This window comes from Drosophila erecta, unplaced genomic scaffold, assembly GCF_003286155.1.
Source record: "Drosophila erecta strain 14021-0224.00,06,07 unplaced genomic scaffold, DereRS2 tig00000000-arrow-pilon, whole genome shotgun sequence".
In the NCBI taxonomy this organism is placed as follows: domain Eukaryota; kingdom Metazoa; phylum Arthropoda; class Insecta; order Diptera; family Drosophilidae; genus Drosophila; species Drosophila erecta.
This window is the reverse complement of record NW_020825194.1, coordinates 11,418,439-11,430,023: the sequence shown is the minus strand read 5'-3', so window position 1 is coordinate 11,430,023 and position 11,585 is coordinate 11,418,439. Positions and strand designations below refer to the sequence as shown.

Below are 11,585 nucleotides of genomic sequence, written 5' to 3'. Positions count from 1 at the left end.
TAGTATTTACCCCATAAAATCTAAGCCGAGGTCATTAAACGAATTTCGAGACTTAAGATGTGCGCCCAGTGTAATCCTTAATAAATCCATTTTTAAGTAAATTAAACTAGTCTAGGATTTGCCCACGAAATGTTTTTATGCAATAACATAATAAAGATGAAGATATTATTATATATGGTGTTTCCTATCTGCTTACTACGAAAACTCAGTAGTATCCTGTGGATTCTTTTAACTTTGACTACTTACAACTATAAATACCGAACCCCAGCATATTATAATAAACCCTGACCCAACCATATGCCTAAGAACTGACCAATGGAACTGTCGACACGCGATCTTTAAACATGATTTATCGCAACCGATCACCCTCGGCAGAAAATCAACTGAATATATTGGGAAAATGGTAAGTATGTTCCTTCTTTTCAATTGAGGAACTGCTCCATCATGTGCTAAATACCCAAGTTGTTAGATGAAAAGGAATAATATACAACAGAATTTGTGTGCGGGCGCAACCCAACAAATTGGACAATCTTCTGCTTTCTTTCTTCATATTTCTGTGCGTAGAATTTTGATGGATTATTGACGTTTTGCGTGAAAACGCACAATTCGCATTGCATATGAGAGGGGCATTATATAATAATGAAAAACTCATGAGCACGCGCTGGAGGAGTTGGAGGAGTCCAAAGAGTCGGAGAGTCGGAGGAGTGGCAGGAAGATGACGCAGCAAGGCGTCTCCTTCTGGGATCCGGGATCGTTTGGGATCACTTGGGATCGATCCTCGGAATTTTTGGGGTTGGCGCGCATGCGTCGAACGCACTTCAGCCAAATGGCGCGTGGACAAGAAGAAATTCCCTCGATTTTCGGGTCTTGAGTGGAAACTCAGTTCTATAAAAATAGTTTTCTCCGGGCTGCTTCTGATTGGTGGTTGGGAATACATGTCGAAAGAATGCACTTCTCTTGATATTAATTCCATGTAAATTTCGTTTAAATGCCGTTTTTCCTCATTAAAAACATTCCAATAATTGATATTTATGGCTGAAATTAATTTCGATAGGAGTCAAGGGTGAGGCTGGTTTAAGGCCCTGATCTTATCGCAAATTAGATTTTGCATATCCCCTTAGATTAAAGCCAGAGCCAGAAGGATCTGCAGATCCTTGCTCATTTGAGCGAAGTTAAGTTGGCCATTTGCCCTTTGTACCGGATGAACTCTTGGCTTGTGGCCGCCGCAAGCAAAAGATGTTTATCAAGAAAGAAGTCCCTGCCGCATTGTCCTCATCTCAGCTAACGATCCCTAGTTTCTGGTTTTGTTACTGGGCTCTTATCTCAGCTTGTGGCTTTGTAGCATCTTTTTTCTTCCTGCTGCCGGTCATTGTTTGCGAATAGACAAAAAACAAAATGCAGCCGAGTAGGTGGAGGTGAAGCGGAGAGTCCTGGCCACTTTGTGTCCTGGGAGTTCTTCAAATAGTTCAATTGCCCGTCTGCTGACCATTTGAAAGGTGTAATTTGGTTCTGTTAGGGTCCCTTCTCTTATGTTCTTGATGCAGCTGTTTTCGCCATCCTCCTTTCCCAGCCATTGCCTCACCTTTGACCCCCAACTCCGATTGATCAGCAGGACACGCGTATGGCACGCTTTCACAATACATAATTTGGGCTTTTAGCACTGCCCCAGCTCAATCGACAATTATGAAACAAAGCTAAGTCTAGAGAATTATGTGCACTTGGAAATTATAACAAATAGCTTAAATACTCCCTTAAACTGTTAGTTTTTATTTAAAATATTTGATTAACCACTAGATTTGTTATGAATAACATTTTTTAGAAAACGATTGAATACATAAGTGTTGAAGCACACTTATATATTATATAAGACAGAAATTAGATGATTACATTGCTACTCAAGCTAAGAGGCTGATGCCTAGTAGTATTGAATTTAATACATTTTCCCTCAGTGCATGTATAAATAATAGTCGCTTGGGCACATGTACATACACATATCCCACAGGGCTAAGCAACGCCATAAATAGGGTATTTATGTTTAACCACCACCCCGACTTCGCCATTTTGGGATGGGGATGTGATTCGGATTTGGTGTGGGTTACGGATTCAGTTTTTGGTTCCAACGGTGCACGATTTGGTGGCCATTTTTAGCGGCACTGCCACTAAAAATAACAGAAAACCAAAATAGCAAATATTGAAAAGGGGAAAGGGGTTAACAAGGGTTTCCACTCACCCAAAAATATGTGCATATTACTCGTACTCGGGGGGTGGCAAACATGTTGTGGGTGCTTGGTTGATTGGAACGCGTCCGGGGTGCCCAATGGCCACATGCAGGATCCGATGCGATCCGATGATTAGCAATCCACCCCCGCCAAGTCAGCATCCTTTGATGAGCTGTTGATTGCATCTGTAAAAGCCGGCGCCCACATCCAGGCGTCGAAACTCGCCGGCTACTTTTTTCCACAACTTTACGCATTTTAATTATGAAAATCGCCCGGGCTGGGATCGGATCAGTACCGGGTACCCGGATCAAGGGAACCGAGCCAGCATCTGTGTGTGGGTTAATTATGAGCGGCGATCCTTTCGACGTCTCAAGCGTGACGTCATGTGCGAGCCACCTTAAGGATTTGTTGAACAGCCGATAATTTATTTCTGTAAACAGCATTTCGCTGGAATTGTGCCTGGAATGACAGTGAGAGGGAGAGCATCCTTTCACCTCGTCCAACAGCTGACCAGCGTTCGTCCTGCGAGATTGAGGTGGGTGTAGCGAATCCTTAAGTGGTCAACGCCGCTAACGAGCACCAAGGATGTGCTGGCCATCTGAGTTTTGGCATTCGACCAATTTATGTGTTTTTGCCTGGCGGTAAATTACGACAGACTTCTGAGACGCGTGGCCGGTATCTTGAAGATACTAGCTGTATACATTATTATTATTTAATTTAAAAATTATATTTCTCATACGTATATAACAATTTATAAATAAATGATACACAACAAGATAGAATGCTAAAGTCGAGTTCCCCGACTATCAGATACCCGTTACTCAGCTAGTGGAAGTGCAAACGAGAAATTTAAAAATTTTCTGGAATATCGGTAGAAATTAAATTGAAAAAAATTAAAAAAAAAAAATGCACTTCTACATTTAAATGCAGATATTTAATCGCGCCAGAAATATTTACATGAATGCCACTTCAAAATCCGATTAAGATAAGTTGGGTTTAGACTTTAGAACTTCAGCATTGGGACATTTTTTAATTTTTTTGAATTTCTTCACTATCATAACATCAAAAAAATTACAAGAAAAATAAAAAAAAAGTAAATTAAAAAGTGAATTATAACCTTTTACTCTACGAGTAACGGGTATAAAAATTATAAAATGAGTTAATGGTATGTGCTGCACGAGAACGAATTATTCAGATGGAAATGTTACTGAGACCTAGTGAGTATGGAAATTTCGATAAAGCATAATTTTCGTTCTATTCTAAAATACATTTCAAAGGAATTCACATTTAAAAGCAACCCCAGCCCAAACTAAAATATCCATTCAACTGCCATTATGTATGCCCACCATGATAGTTAATCATTCTAGTCGACAATAATTCCACTCAGCCGCAAAATTCCAAACGCAATTCAAAGGCAAAAACCAAAACTAATTGCACTGTATCAGTTGATGAATATGCAAAAGTGTAGAAAATTAAAGCCGTGTTGAGTATATATCTATAAGATAATAATGATGTTGATGGTGGTGGGGCTTATCGTATAAACTGAATAGAGAATGTAGATCCATGAAGGACACACCGGTCCATGGGGGAATAAACAAAGCGGATAACTAAGGAAAACTCGCGACAGCAAACAGCGAAAGTAACAAAACAATTTTTACAGTTCGGCAAACAAAATGCGTCCATCGTGTCCACTCCGCATGTAAATGGATGGGTAACACACAAAAAAAAAAAAAAATACGAGGAGATATAGGAGAAAAACTCCGAGTGGGATGGAAAAAACATCTGCCCCTGATGGCACTTTAGTTAACGAAAAACAACAAAAGGTTAAAAATATATGCAAGCGGACTCCGGCTTCCCAATGTCCTATGCCCAATACCAAATACCATCCAGAGTTCCATACCCAGTCCCATTCCACTCCATCGATAATGTCCAGCATCCGTTATGAAGAGACCGAAAAAAGAAGGAAGTTGACAACAGCGTGTGCCTCACTGCCTGTGAATGTGAGTGTGTGAGTGTGAGTGTGCGAGTGCGAGTGTGGGGGTTGCACAGATACGATACGCGTGTCCTGGGAGTCCTGCAGCCTGCCACATACCATATTTGCACTATAGAAAGTCCAGCCGCTGGACTCGTTCGGTCAGTTTGCTACAAACAATGCCGCCTTTCGTGTGGGCCAGTCGGTTGAATTCCCGATTTTGGCATCCTTTCCTTTCTGTTTGCCCTCGAAACACATCCACCAGATGCCATCGTCGCCAAGTCAACAGTGAAATCATAGATGCCTGGGAGAGTCCCAAATCGAGGAAGGGTAAACTGAAAGATTCAATCAGGGGCACTCTTTAATTGATAGGAACCATCGCTAATTCTATCTTATTAAATGGCTGACTCATTCAAAGCTGCGACATTGTTAAACTAAAGATCGGTATAGATATAAAAGTATCTCATACGATCTACAAATCACATTTCTTAGCATGGCTAGGTAGGCAAAATATGTTAAGAAATTATTACATAACTCATATGTATTTGACGCTGATCCTATATGCAATATTTTATTCATCATTTTCCCCCGTGAAAATGAAGGGAACCCTCCCTAATCGAGCCATCAAAACCAATCAAATCGTGGCCAAAAAGTCAAAGCAACGCCTATTGCACAATCCAAATAGAGGAAATTTCACGCAAAAAATGCGATTACCACCAATAAAAATAGCACACAAAAAACACTCCTTAAAAACTAGCAAAAAATCGAACCCCAAACTACCCAAAATTGGAATTCGGGGTGGGTACGGATAGCAAACCACCACCGCCTCATAGAGGGTTGCAAAATAAAAAGGAACCGAATGGAAAACAAAAATGGAAAGAACCATTTGGCAAATAGTTTCAATGGATCGATATTCTCTTTTTTTGCGGGGATTGAGGGATGAACTCGACATGTGAATAAAAAACAGGTAAGGTAAGGTTCTTTTTGTAAGAGATACTTTTTTTAGCAACATGTGTTTGGTGCGTTTGAATAGATTCGGGATCTGGGAATCCTCTATATTTGGTTTGGATAAATCGACTTATTGGTCTTTTGTGCCGGGTTCGAAGTGCAAATGTAAGCTGTAGCGAGATGGAGTGTAATGTGAGCAATTAGAGGACCCCGAATATGATGTATCAGTATCAGGACGAAGGACGAAGAATATGGGGGAGTATCATCGGTCTACAGGTGCTAAACGATACTCCCGATGCAAGTTGTCAGCACTTGAATGCTAGATGCTAGATGGGCGGATATGTGTCTCCAGTTTCCGTTGCTGGTCCATCGAGGAATCAAGTTCGTGGCAGCCCAGAGTCCTCCCTCCGCCCCTTTGGCTTGTGTCCTCGATTGAGGACATCTGGCAATTGCATGATTCACTCTCATTTTCAGCTGCCCTTCCCCCATTTTATTTCCCCCTTTTACCCTGCAGGTGCTCATCCGACATCCATCAATAATTTTCGATGTGCGACTACTATTTGGCAAAGTGAAGAGGCAAAATTACTGCCTCGATTTACCAAGGGCTTACTTGCATTTTTCAGCTGGTCATTGTGGTTGACAAAAAGGATGTCGTTTCGCTTTTCAGAATGAGGGGAACTGATTTTCCTTTTGCTTTTCTCCGGAAAAATTGCAATAATTTTTGCTCTTGCCAAAAACGATGGGAGTAACATCTGAATAAAAGGTGTTAAAAATTTTGCTTCAATGGTGAACCCTTTTCCATTATCTCGGTTTTCTTTTGGTGGTTACTCTGAGGGTTCCAAATGTTGCTAATTGGAACAGCTGCTTTTCATTTAATATTTTCAAAAAGAAATATTATTTGCCAAAATTTATAGAAATAAGCAATCAATCATTGATATAGAAACACATACGATTGATTTCCATATTTGAAAACATCTCAGATTCACCAGCTCATACGAAACTTAAATTCTTAATAATTCGTATGGGTACCAGGCAATTAGAATATAAATTAAATATGTAGTTGCCTACGAAATAACGTAGTTTTAACAGACTTCTATTCAAGTTTTCCACTCACTCACTCCTTTCGTTTCACTGAACTTTCCCCCTTGGGCCCTACGCCATTTTGAAGTTTTTCCTGGTGAGGAAAACTCACCCTTTTCCTGGCTTCAAACTCCATTTTATGCCTTTGTGCTCAGCCACACTTCATAACCGTTTGTTGGTTTTATTTTTAAAAGTGTCGCACTCCAGTCCCCAAAATCTAGCCCCTCTCATCGACTTTCGGCGCAATTTAGGGGGCGTAATAAAAACAAAATGAAATTAAGGCGAGTGCACCCTTGAAAAGTGCCCGAAATGTTTTCATTTATTTTTGGATGCCCCCTAGGACGTTTCCCCCCATTTTCCATTTTCCATTCCGAGGGGCCAATCACCGCGAAGGGATTAGAGGCTCTTTGGGCGTGTGGCACCACAAGATCTTTGTCATTGAACTTGAAAAAGTGCCGAGGAGTCGAGGAAACGTGCCGCAGACAACTGGCGAGTCGACCCTTTCATCGCATTTTGGGCAATCCGACATGAATAACCCGAGTGTGCATCCAAAAATAAATAAAACATACTCACGCCATCCATCGGAACCCTTTTCCCTTTCCCCTTTGTATCTTTTTATCTCTCGCCTGTTGCATCATCGTCCTCATCATCGCCATTGGATTTTACCCTCGTCAAGCATCGAGTACGAGCTCTCAAATTAACCACCAATAAAAAGGCAAACACTTCATAAAATTAAAAAAAGGGAAGGGAAAACAACTTCCGTTTTTTCATTGTTTTCCCCTCCGGATCCTCGATCCCTCGCCTGTTGCTCCCTCGGATATTTTTTAGGCCATTTCGTAATCGAGGAGTCGTTGGGTAAACACCCTTAATTTGATTTTTAGCGCCACTTAACAGGAGGGCACTTTTTTTATCCATGCGATATGCATATGGGGTGAGTTCTTTTTGGGGTGGGTAAAAAACAAAGGCAGTTCAAAAAAGTTGACATGGTAATTGGTGTATCGGATGCCCGAAATGAAGCCATTATTATGTAATTGACTTTATCGGATATTGGAGGGCAAGGGAGTTTTTGAGGGGCGTGGTTTGCTGTGGGAAAGGTCGGATTTTTTTAAAGGGAGTGTTTTTTATCGGCCGGGGATTTATTGTAGTATTTTACTTGTAGTCCTTATTGAGTAATTATGATTATTGTGAATGTCTTACGTATATTCAAATATTGCATGGTGACTCATATTTTAAAGCTAGCTCTTATTGAATATGAATTGCTTGTTATTATGTATAATTTATTTGCATTTTTATGCACACTGGAAATCGAATTGCAGTAATCTTAATGGAATTCAATTTCCCCTCTTAGGGTTCAGTAAGCAAAAGTAAGCAAATCCTAGATCTCTTGGCATACTTCGGCCTCATCAGCTGCAGGCTGGGCCATTGTCCGCATAATGAATTCATCACATCGAATGCTGATCCTGGCTGCGATCGCAGGACTCGTCGATTGCCGAACGAAGGGAGCCCGACAATTGAAGTGCAGCGAGCGGACGCAAATGCACAAAATTCAAATGTCATTCAAATAGCGGCTGTCAGGACAATGGCCACGCACGCGGTCAGGATCGAAGTGGGAGTAGGAGTCGGAGAAGGAGAAGGAGTCGGAGTATATGGCATACAGGCGAAAGGTGGTTGAGGTCCTGAGAAGGATATTCGAGGAGTGGGAGAGCTACCAGGCACGCCTGCATCTCATTTAGGGACTTCGGCAAATCTCTTCTCTTCTGTTTCCCTCTTTTTAATGCACTTTACAAAAATAGGGGGAATAGGGGAAAATAATAGGTATAAGTATTATTTTAAATATACCAAATGTTTTTGTTTCACCTTTAAAATTATTCAACCTAAAGAAAAACTATTTTACTGATTTGTCGTAACCGTAAAACGTCTTGTTACAGTAGCCCCATACTTGCTCACATTCAAACGTTCGTTTCTCTGAGTGCATGGCAATATCCTGGCACAGGATACATGTGCGTATATTGTTATTATTTTCGAGTTCCATCCGGTTTGGCCTCAGCTGACTGACAGCCAGCGGCCGACGGCTACAAAAACAATCCGCACTGAAGCCTCCAGTCAAAGGCGACGATGATGAGGACAAAATCGGACTGCCGGGTGAGGCATCAACTTCGCTTCCTTTCCGCCAAACCACAACAGATCCCCCATCGGTCCGTTCAGGTTTCCCTGCCGATAAGCGTGACATTTTCATACTGCCAGCGATCTCAATCTGAGTGCTCAATCAGAATTCAGATTTCCAGTCAACCATGCGTCCCATTCATCCATTCTGTTGCAGCTTTGCCATTTCTGAGGCCAATCACACGCCGACAGGATTAGGAGAAGTGCTGTTTTTCTTGCTTTTTATCTGGGCTAATTGGACCGCTCCGCACATTGTCTTCTAAGCGGACAGCCATGAAATCAGAGTCCGATCATCCGATGGGCCAGCTCTGATACTCGTACATGTCTCTTAAGATCCATTCTTACCTGGCTTTCTTTTCCAGGGGCGTGCAATTGGCGTTAAATTAGAGCTGACATTTAGCTTGAGGAGCGAAAGAAGGGACTTTCTTCTTTGACCTTGGATTATCTCTATATCTAAGCAGGCTCTAAGTAGCCTGCACATTATTTGGTTACTGAAAGCACGACTACTTTCAAACTCATTGATGGAGTTCATATGGGCAGAGGTTCGATATCAGCAGCTGCTTAAAGAGTATGTGGAACCCCCTTTCCTTGGGGGCACTACAAATTTCCTTCGGCTGAAAAATTAAGCAAGAACTACCAGAAATTAGGGCATGACTCCATAACTCGCCAGTCGGGAGCCAGGGCAGATGTCAAACTGCTAAAGATCACACTAAACACCAATATCGCCCAAGGAGCTCAGCTCATTTGAATGAGGGCTCTCGGTTCCCGGGAAAGCAAACAAATTCCGATCCTCAAGTCCCAAAGGAGCAGACATAAGAAAATCATTTGTTGCGGAAGGGGAAGGACTCCAAGGGATCAGCGCTGAGTCAAATGCCAAGCGATCCGTTCGAAAAATCTGAATGTCGCGTGTTGGCGCGTAAGATTTGTGTTTTCCTGGGTCGACGTCTCGGAAAAATCGAGGTCACGCGAAGGATCGGAGGTCGGGACTCAAGGCATCATAATAGGCTCATTTCCTTGCCTGCTCCTTTGGCTCCTGATTTTCCCCGAGCGTAATGGCGTAAACATTCAAGGGGAGCGTGCGCTGCGCACGCGCAACATTGCCTCACCCTGCGACCCGCCGAGTCCTCGGTTCTTCAATTCCTTGCCCTTCGACCCAACGACCCTAACCTCATCCCGATTTCAATCTGCGCACCATTGTTCGATTTCCTTGAGGATTTGCGCGTCTTATGATTGATTCGGTGCTTTGTTGTACGATTGTTGTTCCCATGATTTCTCCACGTCCACGATCACAATCTTGTGGCATTTCGTTTGGTGCATGATGAATCTTTGATGCATTTTCGTGGGTGTAGCGTTTGGTTTGAAGTCGGGGGTGGGCATCCTCCATTTGACAAATACTCAATTCATCTTTCTTCCTAACGGTCGGCTGAATGAAAAGCGGGGAAAAGCTGAAGCGAATGAAAAAGTATCTTTTAATGATGCATGGAAAATGGTGAATAACATTCAAAATATAACAATACATTAATTCAAAAAGTAAAAAACTAAACTAATAATGGAATACATACAACTTAAAGCACATATTAAAATATAACTTTGAAATCATACATTTCTTGGTTGCATCCATTGCGAACACATGATATTGCGGCAGCAGCAACACATGATGCATGTGGCACATTTAGCACCTCCAATTCATAATGAATGAGTTAAGAGCATCAACAAACGAAGCACGAACATATAGGCGTGGGACTACCGAACATCGAACCCCGACACGGTATGGATTGGGATTGGAAATCTGGGTTGCCGCCGGAGGTGCTTGTTTGCCACGCCCGCATCTTGCAGGACATGTGTTAATCAAGCGGCAGCCTCAGCAGCGCATAACTCAGTTGCAGATGGACTAATTTTGGTGTAAGTCGGGTAATAAAGGAGGGACAAACCCAAGACAGCTGCCCCGAAGGACTAAAAATAGTTGGTGGCAAGGTGCAGGCTGCCTCACAATTTATGTGACAGAATTCTCATGTTTGCGCTTAATTTTTGTTTAATTTTTATGGGCGCCAAAAGAGGAGACGTCTGCTGCTGGAATGCCAACGGCAATACCCGGCCAATTTTGGCCATTTATACTGGCCGTATTCAGATAGAAACAATGAGCTGGACAAAGAAGGTAACATGAGCTAAAAAACCAATAGAAGTAACAAAATGTGACAGGCAATCGGAAGAAGACAAACAAATGGAGAATCCAAAGAAAAGCGCAATTGTTGCAGAATGACAATTGAATGCAATCCGGAAATGTCCTGCGTGGACAAGGATCGATGGCCATCACCCAAGTGGATTCTTTTTTGCCACTCAAAGAGTGAGTAAAAGAGAAATCTGCTCCCGAGATCCTCCTAGAACATAAATCCACCCCTTATTTAAGACTCAACTCCACTCATATTGAGTTGAGATCGCTTCAGATTGAGTGAATACCTTTTGAGATACATTTCCTTTGATTTCTAAACCCCAGGAGTTTTCCGCATAGGGTCAAACTTGACCTCTAAGACGACCTCAAAGATGCGAGTTGAGAGAAGCGCGCGCGTTGCTCCTTTTGTGTCCTTTGCTCGCATCCTTCGGGTCATCTTCTGACCTTTTCCTTTTTATTTTTTTTGGCACCCGCTTGCCCTTTGTCCTTTGCCTCCGGGATCGTTGACAAAAGAGCTGGGGCATTGCAATAAATGTGATAAAGATTGTTTTTTGTCTCTCTGTGCAATTGCTTGGACACCGTGCCATAAATTGCCCGTAGACCGGTGATCACTGACCTATGATCTGGGCTATCGTTGATCATCGACTAGGGGTTTTGGTTTGCACGGAAATGCCTTGAATGATGCCTTAATTGTGACATGCAGCTGGAACCGTCGGGTTCCATTGAACTGACCCTCAATTGTGGGTGTTTAACGAATGTTTTGCGCGACTTTGGGCGCAGTCTGATAATTTCTACACGTGTAACACCCTAATTTATTGCATCTCTATAGAATAAATCTCGTGGATGATTTACGCACTTTAGTAACTCACTTTTACTTCTCTAGAACATCTTGCATTGCACCACTGTCATACTAAAGAGAACGACCACTAAATCTTGCGAAGCGAATTACTCGTGTCAATTTAAATTATAATATTTTACACCATGAGTTTGTTTCTGACAGATTGAGCCAGTTATCAGTAGATCTCGAACGTTA

General features: G+C 42.2%; 1 protein-coding gene across 1 annotated transcript; it reads left to right on the top strand.

Annotated features, from left to right (window-relative positions):
* Window positions 1-6,528: 6,528 nt before the first annotated feature.
* LOC26526854 lies at window positions 6,529-6,750 on the top strand. The gene has a single exon (XM_015155045.1). The coding sequence runs from the start codon at window positions 6,529-6,531 to the stop codon at window positions 6,748-6,750; it is 222 nt and encodes a 73-aa protein (XP_015010531.1).
* Window positions 6,751-11,585: the final 4,835 nt, after the last annotated feature.